The 16396-nt window shown below is 54.2% G+C and overlaps 1 protein-coding gene across 15 annotated transcripts in view; it reads right to left on the bottom strand.

The window, feature by feature from the left end:
- Nucleotides 1-16396, bottom strand: part of LOC118649339 (myosin phosphatase Rho interacting protein) — a 240912-nt gene that overhangs the window by 124097 nt on the left and 100419 nt on the right. For all 15 annotated transcript variants that reach the window (XR_004965605.1, XR_004965606.1, XR_004965608.1 and 12 more), the window contains 2 exons: nucleotides 10131-10282; nucleotides 4358-4442 (listed from right to left, as the gene is read on the bottom strand). Coding sequence is in view for 11 of the 15 variants with exons in the window: in XM_036296234.1 (XP_036152127.1) it covers nucleotides 4358-4442; nucleotides 10131-10282 (237 nt within the window). In the remaining 4 variants the exon portion in view is untranslated. The remainder of the gene's footprint in view (nucleotides 1-4357; nucleotides 4443-10130; nucleotides 10283-16396) is intronic.

Raw genomic sequence — 16396 nt, 5'->3', positions numbered from 1 at the left:
CACAGGCGGGGTGTGCAGAAGCAGCCACAGGAAACCACCAGTGGTCACATCCACAGCTGCGTGCTGGGCTCTGGCTCAGCACCACCACCTCCAGTCCCCCTAATCCCCTCACAGGGGAGGGAGAGGAGGCTTGCTCAGCCAATAAGGGAAAAGTGTGGTTCCAGGCACCGTAGGAGCAGGAGAAAGGCCCAGGATTAGGGGCAGTGCCTTGGCTGGGTATCCTGGAGGCCCCACTGAGAGGCCTAGGCACCATCCTCACAGGAAGGATGAAGCCAGGATGGCTTTCCCCGCAGACCTAGGACGCATATGACCTCCCATTGAGTCAGAACTACCAGCAGACCCAATTCCTGGGCTGGAGATGCCCAAGACTCTGACTCCTTCAAAAGAAGGGTCCTTCTCGGAAGGAGGGATGGTTTCTGACAGTTCCTGAGGCTCCACTGACCTAAGGAGACCTGACTCCAGGGTTCCCTGTCCCCTCAGCCAGCACCCAGCCCTCGCTTCATGCCCCACAGCCCAGCTTCTCTAAAGGAGATGCCACTCTGAGTCCCCTCGCCACCCCCCAGGGCCTCCTGCTGAAGGGCCACCAGCCAGGGCTGCACTAGCGCTGACGGCTCGGGTGGAGCTGGATTCCTCCCGCAGAGCTGGGTGCGGTGAGGGGAGGCCCTCCTTGGTGAATCGCCCCCCTCTGTGGAGGGGGTGCTAGACCAGGGCAGGCAGAGGTTGTCAAGAAGAGCCCAAGGGTAAGGAACAGGCGACAGTGCTCACGAGGGAAGTGGCACTGACTGCCAGTGCCCTCGGCCCCATCCTGTGGGTGAAGTGCCTGTGACACACAGGCAGCCCTTTGATGCTTGGGGCCGTGACCCTAGCACTGGGGAGGGGGTGGAGTGGCAGGAATCCCTAAGACAGAGAAAATTCCAGGCCTGAGATATGAGGGGCCCTGTCCGGGAACTCGGGGAACATGCATTTCCCAGCACTAAGCAGCTACAGACCCGTCTCCTGGTCTGGGCCTCCCAACTTGCGCAGCGCAGGTGGCAGCTGCACTCCCTGCCCGAGCTCCCGCTTCTGGGGGCTCTCCGGGAGCACAGGGCCCTGGCAGGGCCAAGGCCCACACGGAGCTCTCTCCCTCCTTTGGCAGCGGTGCTTTCTCCTGCCTCTGTGCCGAGTGAGCAGGGACAGGGGGCAGGTGCATCAGGCACAAAGCCAGGAGAGGGTGGACGGTGGGGAGGCCCGGATTCCAGGTGAAGTCGCTTTTCTTCTTCAGAGAGTTGAGACCGTGCACAAGCCGGGCCAGGGCTGCATGGCACCAACCTCTGCTCCCCACACTGTCACACTGTCACACTGTCGTTGTGGCAGAGGGCACTGGGCTCACACTGACCCAGAGCCCGGCTGCCAGGACAAGAGGCAGGAGTGGAAGCACTAGTTTTCCAGGTACTGGTCCATGTGTGGCTGGACAGCTGTGTGCTCAGGACATCAGCACTAGGACAGTCTGTGCTGTGTACCTGGCTGCTTAGAGGGTTCCCTAGCAGGGAGGAAGGCGGGCCCAGCCAGGGCCTCTGTCTCCGCACGGCTGGGCAGACCCCTCTTTGGAGGCGGTTTCATAGAAAGCCTTCCTCTCCACTTCCTGGGCACGGAGAGTGAGTGGGAGGAAGGGTTCTGGCTGGGGCAGGGCGTAGGAGCAGGCTCCCAAGTGGAAAACAAGATGCCTAAGAAGCAGAGGTGGCAACTCACAGCATACATGTGGCCCTGGATGGGCTGGAGGGCTAGACCAAGAGGGCCATTCCTTTTGGAACATTTCATATGGTCTCTGAAGGCAGGAGCAAGGACCAAGAGCCTGGGGCCTGGAAGTTGAAGGACCAGCCTCCCAAAGCTCCACTTGACAAAGAGAGCCCCCGCACACCTGGCTGGGAGACGGGTCCCTTGGCCTCACAACTCTGGGACTTGGGGTGAGGGCAGTAAAATCTCCATCCTTCCTGCCCTGTCATACCCAGAGTAGATTACTGTCCCTTCTCCAGGTGTCTCAGCACCATGAGAATTCCTCTTGGAGTGAACAGGGCCTGAGTAGGAAGCAGTTCCTGGGAGCCCATGCCTATTAGGCCCCAGGCTTCGAAGGCTCTGGTCAGGGCAAGCCTGTTCCTCCTCTTGCCCTGGGCCCTGGCCAAGAGGTGTGTGCCCTTCTTGCAGCCTAATCCTCATCCTCCCTCAGGGCCCGGCTTGGGCCTCTCCCTCTCTCTCCCTCTGATGTTCTCAGCAAACCCCTCGGTGCCTACATTACATGGCCCCAACTCCCAACTGCCTGAGACCCTCTTCTTGAGGGGAGCCCTGGGCTCCTGCCTCAGTAGCCAGAGGGCAGGGTGCAGCGGAGCAATGTTTCCAGCTCCGTGCTGGTCTGACCTGAAACTATCCCGGGCCATAGAGAGGCAGGCCAGGCCCCTGGGTCCTTGTCTCTATGAGGCCCTAATGGCATAGGCTTTCCTCAGTCCCATCTGGGTCACTGGAATACCTTCAGCATCAGGCTATGGAGGAAAAACCTGCCCAGAGATCCCCCAGCTCTCCTCTGGAGAGGCCCCACATCCCCCATGGAACTGCCTCCAGGGCCCGGCCCTGAGGAATGTTCACAGCTTCCAGAAACCAGTGGCCTCAAAAGTGATGCTGGAAAGCAAGTGGCAGAAGGAAGAAATCATCCCAGTTGGCTCCTGCCAGGGCTCAAGAGGGGCGGAGTGAGAAGATGGACCCCAGGAGCCCCAGGATCTAAGAGACCCTCAGGAAACCGGGTCACTTCCCCAAGCTCTGATCACATGGCTCCTGCTAAGAACTGAAAAGGTGGAGCTTGGCAGTATTTGGGGTGGAGATAACACTGGGGGAGGGGCGAGAAACAGCTAGGGAACAAGAACACAACCGAATTCCCAGGGCTGGGCTTAGTGTCTTCTGCACACGTAGTGCCTTATTTGGAGATAGCGGCTTACCTTGGGAATGCTGCAGAGCCTAGACACTTATTCTGCCTGGGATTGTTTCTCTCAAGCCCGGCAGTTGGGGGATTTGAGTGTACACCCGCTACTCCCCAGCAGGAAGCTCCACTTTCAGTCCAGGAATGACTGATGGCATCTTGCCAATTTTCCCCAGCAACATTACTTCCAGGGGATGCTGGCCTGGGACTCCTTGGGGAGGATGAATGGAGGGCAGGCCCCGGCGCACTCCATCAGCAGGAAGCCAGGTCATGCGTGTTCAGGGGAACCCAGAAGGTGTGGGGATTGTGGAGGAGAAAGGGACCCAGGCCAGCACACACCTCCTGGTCCTGCCCAGGCCCACTTCTGTCACTCGATGAAGCAGAGAGCAGACAGTGAGGACTACTAACCTCAGGGGTAGCCTGGTTCTGCCATGGGCTGGCTCTCTGCCAGGCTCTGAGCCTTGCTAGATGCCAAGGGATCCCATTCTCCATCCTGCCCACACTTAGGGTCACTGTAAGGCTCGATCAGGCAAGGCAAGAGCACTTGGTAATGGTCACGCTTGGAGCAGAGAGGAAAAGAAGAACATTTACCGAGCACCTAAAATGGGCCCAGTACTTCCTTTCATGGTCACACTAACAGTCTAACTAGATTTCAACAGGCCCATGTGCAAAGCCATTCACAGAGGCTCAGGAAGATGAATGTGCTGCACCAGGGCCTCAGGAGTGTGGAGCATGGCCTGGGGCCCCTGTGGATGGGAGGGAAGGAGGAGGACAGTGACCTCTGCGGAAGGACTGGAACTGGTGAGACACCCTAGCCCCTCCCACTCTGGTCACATGGGAGTGGGGCAGGGGCACTCAAATCAAGGCTAGCGTCAGTTTTTCCCATTTATGGTCAAAGCCCAGAGCAGGAGTAAGGTCCCCTGAGAGCCCCTCACTTGGCCAGGACACTCCAGGACCTCCCTGCTCAGCCCCCGTTCCCAGCCTGATGTCTTCAGGCTCCTCTCTATGTGGAAAGCAGAACTGAGCTGAGGCCCTGAGGAATGTTGTGCAGCAAGCAGCTGCTCCGAGAATGCTCTCTGTTCCCAGCAGCCGGCAGGACAGCCCGGAAAAGGGACATGCTGTGCTGCTGCTCCTCAGCACCTGCCTCCTGGCTGGAAACTGCTGGGGAAGCCCCGACCACACAAGCAGGCCGCCCTGTCCTCTAGTGGGTCCTGCCTGTGGCTCAGAGCGGAGCCCCAAGTCATCAGAAGGAAGGAGGGAGACAGACTGGGCTGATGACCGCCTCAGCCCTGACCTGACTCCTTCCTCCACCTCCAGTTTTAGGCTGGGCCCCGAAGCCCTCTCACTTTCCAGGGGCTCTTCCTGCTCCCCAGCTCCACCGGGGAGAAGCCAGCTGGCAAACCCATTGCCTACCTGTGGTGTGGGAGGCTCCACTTTCCGCTTCTTCTTCTGGTTCTGCTTGTTGGTCCTGGGATAGACCATGAGCATCTCTAGCCATCTGGGGAGAAAAGAGAACAGAGCAGGTCAGATCCCTGTTCTCGGAGATTAGGACCCTGCCTTGTTGAGTGGTCCAAGCAGGTTCCATGCTTCACTCAGTGGCCAGGCCTCCGAGCACCTGAACAGGGTCAGAGCCTGCCATTGCGGGCGGGCAGAGAGTGCCAGCAGCGCAGCCCAGGACAAGCACAGACTGTGAGGACCAGGCTCAGGTGCTGACCCTGCAACAGCCACAGTGCATGTGGCCCAGGGAGGACGTGAGTGCCACCGTGGCAGAGCGGCAGGCGGACCACTGGCCTCAGAGTGCAGGGCACGTCACTGTTTCTATCAGTGCCCTCCCTTCAGTGCTTACACTTGGCTCTATAACTACCCTCTAGAATGGATTTGGTTAGCGCCCATATTTGTTATGACTGGGGGCCACGCACAGTTCTCAAAGCGGGAAACAAGGAGTCTTGCAACCAAAGTTCCCCACATCAGGCCACTGACCTCCCAGACCATTCACTCACTTCTGGCCCCACCTATACAGTGAGGGCACTGGGCCCCTCGGCTTTGGGGAACCCTGGCAGGGCCACCCAGGGACCCACAGCAAGATCCCCATGCTAAAAAGTCCTCGCTGGATCAGCATCAAGAAAGGTAGCAGGGGAGAGTAGGAAGAGCAGAGGGCTTAGATCTGGATCTGCTACCCTCTAGCCATAACCTTGCATGGCTCCCAGCCCTCTAAGCTTCAGCCATTATCTTTGAAACCAGGGCCTAGATTAGGCCACGATATGACCACGACTTGCCTCATTGGAGCTTTGCAACATTTGGGAGGGTTGGAGGAAGGGGGACAGGAGGGGAGGTCAGGAGGAGAACTTGCAGAGATGGCACCAGAGGAAACTGGTCCACTTCCTCCCAGAACACTAGGGAGGAAGTCCGTGTTAAGTCTGCACTGGCAGCACCTGGCTGGAGGCTGCTGTGATGACCAGCACCCCAAGCCTGGGGCCGGGGGAAGGGCTGGTGTCTCAGCACTCAGAGGCACTTCTTTAATTTGGGGTGCAGGGAGGCTGGTCAAGTCAGTGGCCTTCTGGGAGGTATGCTGCTGCCAGGAGAGTGGGCTTGGGCTTGGGTGTGAGGAATCACAGCATCTGAGCTGAGGGACTCCCCTCACCCCAACTCAGCCCAGAGCAGGCAATATTTGATTTGTTGAGAGAATCCACAATTGCCTGTGCCCTCGAGCCTGAGGCACAGGCCCTGCAGGTCACTTTTCTGTGAGCTCCAAAGCAAGAAAGGAGGCCATGGCTGCATCTGCAAAGCCAGCAGAAGGGCAGACTCAAAGGGCCTCACTAGGGTAGCCTGAGCAGCTAACATGCTTGTGGGATTTCTAGGCTGCCCGGGGGCTGAAAGCTCTTTGGGGCACTCTAAGGCCCTCTCCTAGCTGGACCTAGGAGGGAGGAGAGGCTGCTCAGAAATGTCGATTGGAGTGCAGGGAACATGGCAGGGAGGTGCAGGCCCTTTGGGGTGTCCTGAGCCCCTGTACACTGGCCCAGCTGCTGTTAACTGGCAACACCATGGAACTGGGCAAATGTGAGTCTTGCCGGACAGGGCCTTGAGGGAAGAGGAGAGGTGGGCACTATGGTTGCACTGCTGACTAAACAGAGCGCCTGCAGCTCCTGCCAACCTGAATGAGGCAGAGACTCAGGTGAGCATGAAGTGAGGGTGGCCAGGGTCACCAGGCACCTCAGTCCCTGGTTGGTGGTGCTGTGACTAGAGGTTGATAGATGCCTGGCCCTGAAACAAATGATGAGATATGTTCTTTGCACTCCGATTTCTCAGGGAAGCCCAGTAGGCTAATGTGTCTAACATTATCCAGATAGGTTATGAATGTTAAAATATATCCAGGGAAGAGAGATGACGGGGGAATGTGGACATGGGGTTAGTGATGGATGTGGGCACCAGGGACATAGGTGGTCCCAAACTTCGAAGGCAGAGATAGGTGAGAAGAGAAAATCCTGACACTGCTGGAGGGCACAGAGGAACTGGAACCCTAACCCTAACCCTACCTCTGCCCCCACCTTGTCTATTCCCACCTAAATAAATCCCACCTCTAAGAGAACTGTGTGAAATGGTGCCTCCGACACCCTGGAGGTCCCCTCCCAGCATGAGGAAGCTGGGAAAGAACGGCCACCCTCCATCCAGTCCAGGCAAGACCTGGTTGCCTCAGGTGTCCAGGAGGCCCCATGTCAGAGGAGACCAGGAAAGAAGCTGAAGGGCCATCGGCTCTTCTCACCAGCCAGAAGCAAGTGTCTGCACCTCTTTAGGGACCCAAGCACTTAGACCAATTGTAGGGCCCCGAGCCCACAGATAACATTACCCAGCAAAGGAGCCCTGACAGGTCGAAAGACCCAGGAGGCCAGAGAGGAAACCAAGGGAAGAGGATCCCTCTGGAAGGAGAGAGGCAGAGAAGGGAGAGAAGATGGGTGCCCCCTCTGGAAGGAGAGAGGCAGAGAAGGGAGAGAAGATGGGTGCCAAAGTCCATCTCCAGGCACACGCCCACCTGACTCTAAAGGAGGCCTGAGTGTCCCAGTGGGTGGGAAAGATGAAGATGCTGCCCAGAGTTACAAGGGCCTGCAGGGGCTGGGGCAGGCTGCCTTGGAGAGAGCCCTGCCCACTGGACAAGAAGGAGAGGTCAAGGCCTAGGACCAGAAGGGGGAAAGCAGTTACGAGTTATTTTGGCTCTGGATATGCCACTGAGCCACCTCCCAAGCTCCCTGCTCTTAGGACTGACCAGTCTACCCAGTTAACTGCCACGATATTTTGAATTTAATTGAAAAAGGTCCACTGCTTGTATCTATAGATGCTTATGGTGTACAAATGGCTACACTGGGGACCCTGAGGGCATACACGCCTGGTGCCGTGGCCCCGCTAATGACCTTGTGCATCATTGTGATTTATAACAAATATATATTTGGTCACTCAGATGATGAAAATAGATTTCTCATGTGTATTTAGTTTATGTCCACAATGCCTAGCTCACCACTCTCAAAACCTATGGACTATCCTCAGTGAAAGGGCTATAAAGGTGTCTTGTGTTATGTTAGTGGGGCGACTTTGGGCAATGCCTATGGGTGGGTCTGGTTGTCAGGAGAACCAGCCACATGATTAGCGAGTTAGCACTTTCAGTCTCACACCCCCACCTTTACGGAGGGGAGAGGGGCTGGAGGTTGAATCAATAACTGGAACAGGTCTATGTAATAGTCTTCATAAACCCAAAAGGACAGGGTTCAGAGAGCTTGCCAGCTGGGAGCCAGAACGTGTGCCATTCCGCCATGCGGGTCCCAAGCTCCATGAGGACAGAAACTCCTTTGAGACCTCGCCCTACACATCTCTTCATTGGGCTGTGGGCGTGGATCCTTTACTATCCTTGGTAATAAGTATAATTTAGTGAGTCCACCATTTTTTCTGAATTCGTGAGCCATTCTAGCAAATGAACTGAACACAAGGAGGGGTCGTGGTACCCTCCATGCATAGCCAGTCGTGGGAGTGTGGTAGGTGGGGAGCAGTCTTGTGGGACTGAGTCCTCACCCTGTGGGATCTGATGCCATCTATCCCCAGTAGAGGTGTCAGAAGAGGCGTGAACTCTTAGACACTGTGCTGGTGTCCAGGAATTGTTTGCTGGTTTGGGGCGTTCCCCTGACCATATTAGAGTTGGGTCTGGGCACCCAATTAACCTTGGCTACCCAAGCTTCATGGAAATGGCAGGCCCCGTATACATAGACAGAAGTGACCACGAGAGGGTGGCTCAGGGCAGAGCCAAGGACCCCTGACCTATGCCAAGTGTCTGACAGCAGGACGTAGGCTGCCTGCCAGAGAGACAATCAAATGCCAGACACCGTCATCACCCCAATGCCAGGTGGTATACTACTACCTCACTGACCTGCTCCCCCAATCACACTCCCCAGCCTAACCTGGAGACCCAACAGCCCCCTTTCTTATCCTGCCTGTCACCCAGACCTGTCTCTGGAACCCAGCTCCCAAGGGGAGGGGCTAGATCTTCCAAGGAATCCAGTTGGGCAGTGGAACCCTGGCTCAGGTGTGCTTGCCAGACAAGACCAAGATAGCAAGTGTGAACCAGGAAGTGCAAACTACCCCATACTGTCACTCATACCTGGAAGGTGCCCTTAGGCTCCCTTATTCCCAGAGCCTCAGTCTCCCAACTGTAACAAGACTCTGTAAAAGCCCTTTACACCCTTAAATCATATGGCTGTGGGGTTAAGATCAGGAAGCGGCAGAGTCAAAGTGTCCTCCTGTTTGCCCCAGGGGTTAGAAACACAAACCTGCTTCTCTCCGGGGGAGGAGGATTTGGGGTGAGCTGGCACCCCTAGCAGAGGGCCACCTGGCCCTTCTGCTCCCCGCCTACCACGTGTAGATCTGAACCTGGCTCTTGTTTCCTCAAGCAGCAGCCTTGGCCAGGGCTATAGCTGAGGTACTGAAGCCCACAGACCCTGCTCACAGAAGTCGTTCAGTGGTTGAAACCAGAGGGCTTCACTTTCTAATCCCTGCTACTTTGCTGTAATCAGCCTGGTCCCCCTAAACCCCAGATTTACTCCTCCAAAAGCCTTCTCAGCCTCATCGGCTTCCTTCTCTACCTTAAAGGATGACTGGGATTCTCCAAGACCCAGGGCCTGAGCTCCGGCCACATATGCTCGCTGTGCATGCACCACGTGCAGCTGGGCCTTACAGAGCGGATAGCAGATGCCCCATTAGCAGGGGCTCCTGGAAGGCAGATACTGCATGGGTTCAGGAGCAGGAGCTCAGCCCCTCTTGGCTGTTGGCTACCTGAAAACCTGGGCCCACCTTCCCCTTCCTAGGGTTTCCCCTAAGCCTCTGCACGACCCAGAGACTTTCTGTTCTCTCCTTCCACTTGGACAGAGAAGCCAGGGCACACAGCAGCCCTGGAGACTCTTGTGTGGGCACGAGGAGTGAGACAGAGCCTCCACTGTTAAGAGCCCGCCATTGGCTGAGGAAGCCAGACGTCACACAGACCATCTCCGTCTTCTGTAAGGGCCAGCAGAGGGAGCCCAGCACCTCCTCGGGAAGGGCTTCCTGGCAGAGGGAACATGCAGGACGACTTTAACAGTCTGAAGTCCAGGGGTTGTTTCAGACTGAGGGAGGGCCAGAGTGAAGGCACAGAGGTGGGGACAGCTGAGAAATGTACAGCAACCAGCACTCAGGCTCAGGGTGGTGTGAGTGAGGCTGGAAGGCTGGGAAGGAGCCCCAGGCAGCCCAAGAACTTGGACTTGACCTCCAGGTGATTGGGTTTCAGGTAGGAGAGAGGAAAGTGACAGTGCTTTGGGGACTAAGCCCTTGTGGTGGAGTGGCAAAAGGTAGGGTGTGAGAACAGAGGAGGCCAGTGAGAGGCTTTGGAAGATTTGGCAGCCCCAGAACCAGGGCAGCACCAGCAGAAGAAGGCCTTGAATCAGCAGGACTGAGGCGGGTAGCCTTGGTGAATGTGTGGACACGGGATGAAGCAAAGGCAATGGGGCGTGAAGTGGGCACACAGTAGTGCTGTGAATGGAGAAAGGGGCTCAGAAGAACGGACACACTTAGGGAAGAAATGATGGCAATGCTGCTCATTTATGCCAAAGGGACCCAGTCTAGGGACCTGCCGGTGGGCAGGGAGCACCGACTCCCAAAATGCATGGAGCAGACTCACCCGCTGATGATCTCCTTGGTCTCTGCCCGGATGAAATGCTCCTTCTCAGGGGTCAGAATGCACAGGGAGAACTTCTGGCCTGTCCGTCCCTCTCCGTCCACCACGTCTGTGCACTGGTTCATGTTGATGGTGCCCTGAGGGAGGGTTGTGGGCTGCAAGAAGAGGAGGTAGGGACACTCAGGGCCAGCTCTAGGGGCACAGGAAGGCAGCACAGACCATCCCCATGTCCCCAAGCCCTGTCTGACCTGTGGCTTCACGACAGGCACCTGCACCTCTGGCAGCTGCATGCCCCCAACGACAAGAGGCACAGGGGCTCTGCCTCACCCTGGCCCTCGGAGCTCCACTTCCTACCTGCCCCTAACCCCCCAAGGAGGAGGGTGACAGGCTGGCTCTTCTCAGAGGCTCCCCAGCTGGACATTCCTTTCTTGCTGGAAAACAATAGCCCAGCTGGCATGGGGGAGGGGAGGCAGGAAGGAGCTCACTCCCTGAGGACACAGCTGGGATGGCAGAGGCAGCCAAGCCCTCATCTTAGAGGGGTTACTTATCCAAGAAAGCAGTGAGTAAAGCTCTAGAGCAGGTGGCTTCAAAATAGCAAGGTTATTTTTAGAGGCAAGAATGGGGCCAGAGAGAAGCCACATCCTTTGAAGGTAAGTGCGGGGCTGCGAGGCCAAGGCCGCCAGAGGCACGTGCGCTACCACCAAGTCCAGGAATGCCCGTGAGGAGCGTGGCAAGGCTGCCCAGAGCCTAACAACAAATAACAACTTCTCCTTTTCGGACAGCAACGCTGTTAGACATTGAAATTAGGGACAGAAAACCAAAAACAAGAAAAGAAGGCTTAAAAAAATCCCCACTGAGGTGAAGACTTAACTGAGAGGTCCTTCCTAAGATGATCTGCAGCCCCACCTTCTGGCCTCTCACTGCCCCCACATGACCATGCTTTGGGAAAGGAGACAGGTTGCCATGGCTCAGAAACCGGAATGGATGATGGGGGGCTCCAGGGCAGCTGTCAGCTCCTCCACTGAGTGGCCCCAAGAGTTTGGCATATCCCCAGGCCAGTTCCTGGCAAGACAGCAGTGGGAGAAAGCCAATGGCAGCCATCTGGGGTGCTGCACTGCGAGCCTCCCTCCTGGAGCTCCGAGTAGGTTTTGCCCACCCAGCTGGGAGTTCCCTGAGACAGGGCCGAGGGAAGGGGCTGGTCTGAGCATCAGCACGCTGGATCTGGCGGACTCTCTGCCATTGGAAACCGCCTCTGTGTCCCCAGAAGGAAGGGGAGTTCCCAGGCCTCCAGTCTGAGCTCAGGTGCTCTCCCTGTGGCTCCCAGGCTGCCCTAGGAGCTCCTCTGACCACCGCCACCTCCCTCATCACTGGGGCTGGGCTGGGTTCCCAGAGCTCTTGCTCCGACTCGGCTGCCCGCTCTCTGGCCCTTAGGAGGTGGAAGGAGTCAGCTCCCCGGTTTCCATCGCCTTTCTTATGGAGCCCCTGGCTCAGCCAGTCATCCTTGGGTCCAGCTCAGGATGGAGGTGGCCGGGTCTGAGGACCGGCCATGAGCTTGCAGGCAGGCCTCCACCTTTAGGTGGGGAAAGAGTTTTTACCCTCAGTTATGTGTTCAAAGAACATCCTGCCTCAGAAATGCCCCCAGGTAGGAACAGGAGGAGGGGCAAGAGTCCCTCTTCTGGCAGCTTTCTCTCAGTGATTGCCAGGGCCTCTGAGGGCAGGACTGAGAGCAGCCTTAAAGGCTCACCCCACCCAAGCTGTGCACGGAAGCTTTTGCATATGAAAGGCCTGGCCCTTTTGTAATCTGAAAATTACTTAACAAACTGCAGCTGGCCCAAGGCCCCACAGCAACTTGCATTGCTTTACAGCTGGCTTCTGCTGGGTAGCCTCAGGCAGAGGCTAAATTAGCACCTCCTTAGATCCAAGAGCCAGTGTACCCAGTGGTCAGAGTGGGACCATCCAGATTACAACTCCTCAGATCCATAAGGGACACACTCAGGGGGCAGACTCAGTGAGCACCAAAGCCCCACTGAAGCAAGTCTTGCCCCAGAAGGGTGTCTTCAGCACAGAAGTTCTCCCACGGTAGACACAGCTGATTCTCACAGCCAATTGGCCTGGAGGTCAATTCCTCCCAGTGTTATCTACAACAATCAAGGCTTAACTACAACAAGACTGTGCAAAAGCTCACAAAGGGGTGCACCAAGAGTGTCCACCTCAGGTAATTGGGGAGGCTGAGCCACTGGGCCCTATAGGACACCTAGCACAGAAAGCCACTCTATCGACACAGCGAAGCATAAAAAATGCCGAGACAAAGAAACAGGACACAAATGACAGAAATGGAGGAAAGCAAACTACTGGATATAGAGTTCAAAACCACACTTATAAGGTTTTTCAAGAATTTTCTAGAAACCGCTGATAAACTTAATGAGATCCTCAAGAAATCTAGTGAGACCCTGGACGTTGTGATAAAGGACCAACTAGAAATTAAGCATACACTGACTGAAATAAAGAATATTATACAGACTCCCAACAGCAGACCAGAGGATTGCAAGAATCAAGTCAAAGATTTGAAATACGAAAAAGCAAAAAACACCCAACCAGAAAAGCAAAATGAAAAAAGAACCAAAAATACGAAGATAGTGTAAGGAGCCTCTGGGACAGCTTCAGGTGTACCAACATCTGAATTATAGGGGTGCCAGGAGAAGAGAGAAAGATATTGAAAACCTATTTGAAGGGAGAACCAAGATGGCGGCATAGGTTAACGCCGGAGTTTGCTGCTTTGAACAACTACTTCAAAAGTGAAACCAAAAAACGGAAGGGACATCACCCAGAACCACAGGACCGCTGGCTGAGTGGAAGTCCTACAACTAGGAGGAAAGAGAAACGCATACGGACACTCAGAGGAGGCGCAGTGCTGAAGTCAAATTCTGAGGTGCGGAGTGCGCAGAGCGGGCTGGCGGTGGAGGGCGCGGTTGGCGTTTTCAATCGGGAGGGAGTCGCAGACTCTGAGCTCCAGATACGGGCGAGTCTCTAGGGACCCTGACTCAAACGGGAGAAGCGGGACTGTCTGGCTTCGGTCAGAGCGAGTGCAGCTTTCTCTCTGAGCTTTGCAGTGGGTGCTGGGACTCAGAGAGGCAGAGCCCCTGGGGACAGGACTGAGAGCCGCCATAACTGCTCTCCCTGTTGATCCTGTGCGACCCGCCCCGCCCAAGCCCTGCACACAGGCATTTGCCGGATAGCCTCAGGCAAAGGCTAGATTAGCACCTCCCTAGAGGACAGAAGTTCTCTCACTGCTGACACAGCTGATTCTCATAGCCACTTGGCCTGGAGGTCAAACCCTCCCTGGTATTAGCTACAACAAGGTTTAACTATAAGACTGCGAACAAAGACCACAAGGGGGTGCACCAAGGAAGCATAACAAAATGCGGAGACAAAGAAACAGGACAAAATTGTCAATGGAAGATATAGAGTTCAGAACCACACTTTTAAGGTCTCTCAAGAACTGTTTAGAAGCCGCAGATAAACTTAATGAGATCTACAAGAAAACTAATGAGACCCTCGATGTTATATTGGGGAACCAACTAGAAATTAAGCATACACGGACTGAAATAACGAATATTATACAGACTCCCGACAGCAGACCAGAGGAGCGCAAGAATCAAGTCAATGATTTGAAATGCGAGGAAGCAAAAAACACCCAACCGGAAAAGCAAAATGAAAAAAGAATCCAAAAATGCGAGGATAGTGTAAGGAGCCTCTGGGACAGCTTCAAGCGTACCAACATCAGAATTATAGGGGTGCCAGAAGATGAGAGAGAGCAAGATATTGAAAACCTATTTGAAGAAATAATGACAGAAAACTTCCCCCACCTGGTGAAAGAAATGGACTTACAGGTCCAAGAAGCGCGGAGAACCCCAAACAAAAGGAATCCAAAGAGGACCACACCAAGACACATCATCATTAAAATGCCAAGAGCAAAAGATAAAGAGAGAATCTTAAAAACAGCAAGAGAAAGAAACTCAGTTACCTACAAGGGAATACCCATACGACTGTCAGCTGATTTCTCAACAGAAACTTTGCAGGCCAGAAGGGAGTGGCAAGAAATATTCAAAGTGATGAATACCAAGAACCTACAACCAAGATTACTTTATCCAGCAAAGCTATCATTCAGAATTGAAGGTCAGATAAAGAGCTTCACAGATAAGGAAAAGCTAAAGGAGTTCATCACCACCAAACCAGGATTATATGAAATGCTGAAAGGTATCCTTTAAGAAGAGGAAGAGGAAGAAAAAGGTAAAGATACAAATTATGAACAACAAATTTGCATCTATCAACAAGTGAATCTAAGAATCAAGTGAATAAATAATCTGATGAACAGAATGAACTGTTGATTATAATAGAATCAGGGACATAGAAAGGGAATGGACTGACTATTCCTGGGGGGGAAAGGGGTGTGGGAGATGCGGGAAGAGACTGGACAAAAATCGTGCACCTATGGATGAGGACAGTGGGTGGGGAGTGAGGGCGGAGGGTGGGGCGGGAACTGGGATGAGGGGAGTTATGGGGGGAAAAAAAAAGAGGAACAAATGTAATAATCTGAACAATAAAGATTTAAATTAAAAAAAAAAAAAAAAACCTATTTGAAGAAATAATGACAGAAAACTTCCCCTACCTGGTGAAAGAAATAGACTTACAAGTCCAGGAAGCGCAGAGAACCCCATACAAAAGGAATCGAAAGAGGACCACACCAAGACACATCATAATTAAAATGCCAAGAGCAAAAGACAAAGAGAGAATATTAAAAGCAGCAAGAGAAAGACAGTCAGTTACCTACAAGGGAGTACCCATACGACTGTCAGCTGATTTCTCAACAGAAACTTTGCAGGCCAGAAGGGAGTGGCAAGAAATATTCAAAGTGATGAATGCCAAGAACCTACAACCAAGACTACTTTATCCAGCAAAGCTATCATTCAGAATTGAAGGTCAGATAAAGAGCTTCACAGATAAGAAAAAGCTAAAGGAGTTCATCACCACTAAACCAGTATTATATGAAATGCTAAAAGGTATCCTTTAAGAAGAGGAAGAGGAAGAAGAAGAAAAAGGTGAAGACACAAATTATGAACAACAAATACACATCCATCAACAAGTGAATCTGAAAATCAAGTGAATAAATAATCTGATCAACAGAATAAACTGGTGATTATAATAGAATCAGGGGCATAGAAAGGGAGTGGACTGACTATTCTTGGCGGGGAGAGGGGTGTGGGGGATGCGGGAAGAGACTGGACAAAAATCGTGCACCTATGGATGAGGACAGTGGTGGTGGTGGTGGGGGGTGAGGGCGGAGGGTGGGAGGGGAACCGGGTGGAGGGGAGCTATGGTGGGAAAAAAGAGGAACAACTGTAATAATCTGAACAATAAAGATTTAATTAGAAAATAAAATAAAATAAAAAAACTTGGAAGATAAAAAAAAAAGAGTCCCTCTTCTAAGGATGGGCCTTAACCACATAAAGCAAGCGCTCTCAGGAGGGAAGCAGCCTCGCAGTACCTCTCCCAGGCATTCCTGGAGGGTTCCTTGGGCTGGAAAGAGGAGCTTGGTGGGTTGTCCTGTAACCAAACAGGGGGGTCTGGGAGGTCCTTAGGAGCAGAGGGCAAAGAAGGTGGCCTGGGACCCACCCATCTGCCTTTGGCTGGGGAGAAGCACATGCACCTAAGGCCTGGGCTCCCCTCTCCAGATGACGGCAGCCACGAGAACACAGCATCCAGCCCGGGGCAGGGCCTGCACGGTCCTCCCAGCATTCCCTACTCCTTGCTCTGGCTCCAGCCCCTTCTCTCTTCGCAAGTTCTAATCCCAGGCCTTCTCTGGCATCATGCTCTCTTTGGGCAAACTAAGGGTGGCAGCCTCTGACCTCTGAGAGGCCCCCCCCCGCCCCCCGCGAAGTGCACGCTCTTGCTGGCACTGACAAGGCTCAGTGTCTCTGAGGTGGGGCCTCTTGTAGTGAGGAAAGGCCACTGGTGCCGCGGACCATTGTGAGGACTAGGCCAGGAGCTGTGAGGCCTAACTGTAGTCATGGCCTTGTTTGCAGAGTGAGCCAGGAGCAAGAGCAGAGTGGAGAGAGGCGATGGCAGAGGGGCTTTCCCAAGGCAATGTCTTCACTTGGCCTCGATGCCCACCCTAACCCCTGGCCTGTGGTCTCACAATGCTGCTGGGATAGATCACCTACGACACAGATGCCCGGGTTAGATAAGGTATCTAACTGCACCATGGAACC

The sequence above is a fragment of the Myotis myotis genome, unplaced genomic scaffold (genome assembly GCF_014108235.1).
Source record: "Myotis myotis isolate mMyoMyo1 unplaced genomic scaffold, mMyoMyo1.p scaffold_m19_p_29, whole genome shotgun sequence".
NCBI lineage: Eukaryota > Metazoa > Chordata > Mammalia > Chiroptera > Vespertilionidae > Myotis > Myotis myotis.
Note: the sequence above shows the minus strand (reverse complement) of the source record. Positions and strands in the feature narration are given on the sequence as shown.